The sequence below is a fragment of the Labeo rohita genome, unplaced genomic scaffold, assembly GCF_022985175.1.
Source record: "Labeo rohita strain BAU-BD-2019 unplaced genomic scaffold, IGBB_LRoh.1.0 scaffold_193, whole genome shotgun sequence".
Lineage (NCBI taxonomy): Eukaryota > Metazoa > Chordata > Actinopteri > Cypriniformes > Cyprinidae > Labeo > Labeo rohita.
The window spans coordinates 116,611-121,563 of NW_026128143.1; the positions used below are offsets into that span (position 1 = coordinate 116,611).

Here is a 4,953-nt window from a genome sequence, read left to right on the forward strand (position 1 = left end):
CCAGCTAATCCTGATTTGCACAGGTGGTATTAAATTAATCGAGTGTATTTTAGTTGAGGACTCCATAGTCCAGGTGTTAGTAATCTGTACTTAATCTGTGTTTCAGAAAGCCATTTTTAAAAACATGATTAACTATTCTAGATTAAGGCCTACTCCTGTCTTAATTTAATCTTGGTCCGGGAAACCACCCCATAAAGTCCAAACATGATAGGGAAAAGATTGAACTGTTATGCATGCATTCAGTTGTCCATTAACATCCAAGTTTGTGTAAGATGTTGCACTACACGTTGCTGTCACTAGAAATACTTATTTCTCTGAATATGTGTGTGTTGTAGTGTGCATCAGTTTTACATTTAGAAAACATGAATTTGAATGGATCTTTGTGATCTCTCTCTGTTTCACCCACTGCTGTTACATCTGGAGGTCCTACAGAATTTTTATGTTTGGTCACAGGACAAAACCTTAGGAATCAGTCTCAAGGTGGGTGGAGGGCAGAAACTGCATTTTGACCAATAGGAAGTTCTGTCCTTCCCAGGCTTTGTACCAAAGGTCTTCTTATTCCCCCCAACCACACACAATATCATCTTTAAATCCAAAATATTATATTATTGTTGTCAGATTTATACCAAATGATGAAATCAGCACTGAGATCACAGAAACATCTGCACTGATGACACATGAGTATCTGTAAACAAAATAAGGCCCAGCCCATCTAAAGCGCTATAAAAACAGCACAAAGGGAGGACAGCTAGGAGGTTCGCTCCAGCTGCCTTGAGGTACATCACAGCTTTCACCTTCTGGCTTTATGAGTTTTTTTCATGTTTTATTTTTGCTGTCAAGATGAACTTGACAGAAAACAACAATTTGAGCAGCAAATCTAATTTGAAAGCGATAAATGAGAAGCCTTTGGTGGTGCAGGTACTGGTGGGGATTCTTCTCTATGTGAATGGACTGATGATGTTCACCTTTCTGAAGAAAGAGACTTTCAGGGACACACGTTACATTTTGTTTGCTCAGACTCTTTTTGTTGACTCTGCTTTTATGGTGTTGACTGATTTAACCCTCATGGGGGGATTTTACCAGTACCCCGTGCACATAATTCCTTGCTGTATCTTGTGCACACTTATGTCTTTGCTTTCTCTTTGTTCACCCATGACTCTTGTAGCCATGTGCTTGGAGCGCTATGTGGCCATATGTGTGCCTTTAAGACATGCCAGCATCTCCACCCCCAAAAACACCTTCATTGGGCTTTCTGTCATATTGGGTGTCAGTTCTGTCCTACCATTGTTTATATTCACAGTCTATTTTGTTAATATTCCTCCTGGTTTCCTGCACCTTTATGTTGTGTGTAATCTGGAGGTCATGTTACAGATAAAATGGCTGGCAGACATGAGAGCGTCGAGTCTACAGCTCATATTCATCATAATGTTCTGTACTGTTGTCTCCACCTACTTCAAGATTATGCTGGCAGCCAGATCTGCCTCCTCAGAGAGGAAAAACTCAACAAACAAAGGTCTCAAAACTATAATTCTCCATGGTGTTCAGCTGCTTCTGTGTATGATGCATCTCATAACCCCTTATATAGAAATGCCTTTATGGAAAGTAGATGTCAGGCTATTTGTAAATGTAAAATACTCAGATTTCATTTTGTTTTTGATCTTGCCTCGTTGTCTGAGTCCCTTAGTTTATGGATTACGAGACAAAAAGTTTTACAGTGCTCTTAAATATTATGCCTTTTGTGGCATTTTGGTTTGTAATAAGCACAAAATAAGAGATGATAACACTTTTAGAGGTGTAGTAAGCATTTCCATAAATAATTAAACCTCACACAATGTGTAATGTAGTGTTTCCTTCGAATTACAGCCGTAATGTTTAGCATTAATTAAAAAAAATCATAATAACTTATAAATGTATTTTGCCTTGCAGTGGTATACTATGTATGACAAATGTTGTTTAGTAAATATTTAAAATATATTTAATACAGGTTTTATTAATCTATCTATCTATCTATCTATCTATCTATCTATCTATCTATCTATCTATCTATCTATCTATCTATCTATCTATCTGTCTGTCTATCAAATATTGCAAGGTGCACACTGTTTTTTTAAGACAGTGTGAGTAGGATTCAGTCACTGTCTGTAATAACCATATGTTGTAACAATGTGTCAGGTAGTAGCTAGTGTATGGGTAAAACAAACTGGCATTAAATTTCTAATAAAAAGAAGCAATGGTAGTGTAATTAAGATATAATGCACATACATTGTTTTATTAATAATATTTTTTTAAATAATATTAGCTTTGGGACAGGCCTTTTTCTACTGATAATCATCACACATAGTCAAATGCAATGAATTGGAAAGAGTCAAGACAAAACGGCCCTCATATATATATATATATATATATATATATATATATTTATCCAATTGCTACAACCAATTCTCAATACTTAGTTCACTTTTTTATAACTGCACACAGAGTTCTCCTTACAAATTTTTGTCAACTTTTTTCAATGTTTTTTCATGTAAAAGTTTTTTATAAACCATGAATGACAGCTCTGATGTTTAGTATGCAGTATATGTTGCATTATTGTACAAAATGATTTTTGAATTGCATCTAGACTATGTTTTCAGTGTTCTACCACAAAGCTTTAATTAAAACAATAAAATATTCAGGTCATCTGCTCAGTGTTAACTTAAACTGCCTTTCCTAATTCTCATACCTGAATATTATGTTGTATATGGAACATTTAATATGTTTAATAATTTTGCTAAAGGAAGAAAATAAAAGAAACCAAAATGGTTCTAAAAAAACACAAAGCAGCACTGTATCATATCTGCTCCTGCAGGTTTTCATACTCAACACCAGAGGTCACTGTCTACCTTCTAAGTCAGGGTTGTTAAACTCACTTCCTCAAGGGCCACAGACCTGAGGAGTTTAATTCCAACCCTGTTCCAACACACATACTATTGGTATCTCTTGCTAGACCTTTAAAAGTTTTATCATCCCTTATTTTGTGCTTATTACAAACCTATAGCTACTATCTGATCAAGCCTGATGGACTTGATTAGCTGGATCAGGTGCTTAATTAGGGTTGAATCTAAACTCTGTGTATGTGTGTAAGTATGATATAGTGGTTATGTTTACAACAAAAATACAGTGTTAAGACATTTCTGTCTGTTACATGTCACAAATACACTATACGCAAAATGATCTGACCTCAAACTTTAACCAGTGTTAGTAATTTACAGGAAGCAGAAAGGAAAACCAGCTGACAAGAAACAGAAGACAGAAACAAATTTTGATTTGCTCCATATCCATAAAAGATGATGGGAGGAGCTATGATATACCTGCAGCTCCTGTGAAGGTTTTCAGTAAAAACTGAAACTAAACTGTTGAACAAGTGGATCTGGAATTTTTCCAATGCAAAAAGTCAGATCTTGGTGACGCTTCCTGAAAATGCTCAAGACAGCACTATACTATTTGCACAGCCATTTGAAAACTACAGTAAAGTTAGACATTTGTATTTAGTGAGGTATCTGAGTACAAGACACTGAATATGTATGTTTCACATTTTTACTGCATATGCTCTTTGCAGTTCTAATTTATTCAAAGCATTGTGCAAAACGAATAAATACACCCTTATTTACAACAAACATAAACTCCCTTTGGGTAGAGCTGTGCACAACTGTAAACAATATTGCAGTACATATTGGAACTGAACCTACAACATACATAGGTCTGTAAATCATTCTATGCACATTTGCAGAAATTGTTCAATTTAGAAGACATTTTCAGGAAAAAAAAAGATTTAAAATTTTTTATAAAATTTGCTTGACAGATTTTTTGACAACTAGTTCAACATTTTTGTATGTAATGACTCAAGCAATGAAATGAGTGACTATTAGTTTTATAATAAAAGAAACCAAAATGGTTCTAAAAAAAACACAAAGCAGCACTGTATCATATCTGCTCCTGCAGGTTTTCATACTCAACACCAGAGGTCACTGTCTACCTTCTAAGTCAGGGTTGTTAACTCACTTCCTCAAGGGCCACAGACCTGAGGAGTTTAATTCCAACCCTGTTCCAACACACATACTATTGGTATCTCTTGCTAGACCTTTAAAAGTTTTATCATCCCTTATTTTGTGCTTATTACAAACCTATAGCTACTATCTGATCAAGCCTGATGGACTTGATTAGCTGGATCAGGTGCTTAATTAGGGTTGAATCTAAACTCTGTGTATGTGTGTAAGTATGATATAGTGGTTATGTTTACAACAAAAATACAGTGTTAAGACATTTCTGTCTGTTACATGTCACAAATACACTATACGCAAAATGATCTGACCTCAAACTTTAACCAGTGTTAGTAATTTACAGGAAGCAGAAAGGAAAACCAGCTGACAAGAAACAGAAGACAGAAACAAATTTTGATTTGCTCCATATCCATAAAAGATGATGGGAGGAGCTATGATATACCTGCAGCTCCTGTGAAGGTTTTCAGTAAAAACTGAAACTAAACTGTTGAACAAGTGGATCTGGAAAACTATTTTTCTCTTTTAACAACACAAATTTAACAAGGCAGTCTGAAACCACAGCTGACACTCACGTAAAGGTAAATGATGGAAATACTGTATAATATAGAGATTTTACTGATTGCGTTATTGGTCTGCTTCATTATCTAACTGGAGTAAAGTTGGACAAAATATGGTTTAAGCATGTGTCGAATAATCAATTATTTGATTTTGCTTCACCAAAATTCAATCAGTAATGTACTAAGAGTACGAGATTAGGTACTAAGGGTATAATGTCATTCGATGGAATTGGAAGCAAATTTGATGTGCTGGCATTTTGTCACATAACTAGTCTTAAGAAAGAACTTAAGAAAAGTTCTGAAAAGTGAAAATCTGAAAGTGACTTGCAAAAAGTATTTTGTGTTGGGTTTAATTT

General features: G+C 34.9%; 1 protein-coding gene across 1 annotated transcript; it reads left to right on the plus strand.

The window, feature by feature from the left end:
- Positions 1-831: 831 nt before the first annotated feature.
- Positions 832-1,821, plus strand: LOC127159127 (odorant receptor 131-2). Its single transcript, XM_051102027.1, has one exon. It carries the CDS (start codon positions 841-843, stop codon positions 1,819-1,821), a length of 981 nt encoding a protein of 326 aa, XP_050957984.1. The 5' UTR covers positions 832-840.
- Positions 1,822-4,953: the final 3,132 nt, after the last annotated feature.

Excerpts from the sequence above, each read along its gene's own strand:
- LOC127159127 (XM_051102027.1), top strand. The coding sequence starts at position 841 with ATGAACTTGACAGAAAACAACAATTTGAGCAGCAAATCTAATTTGAAA.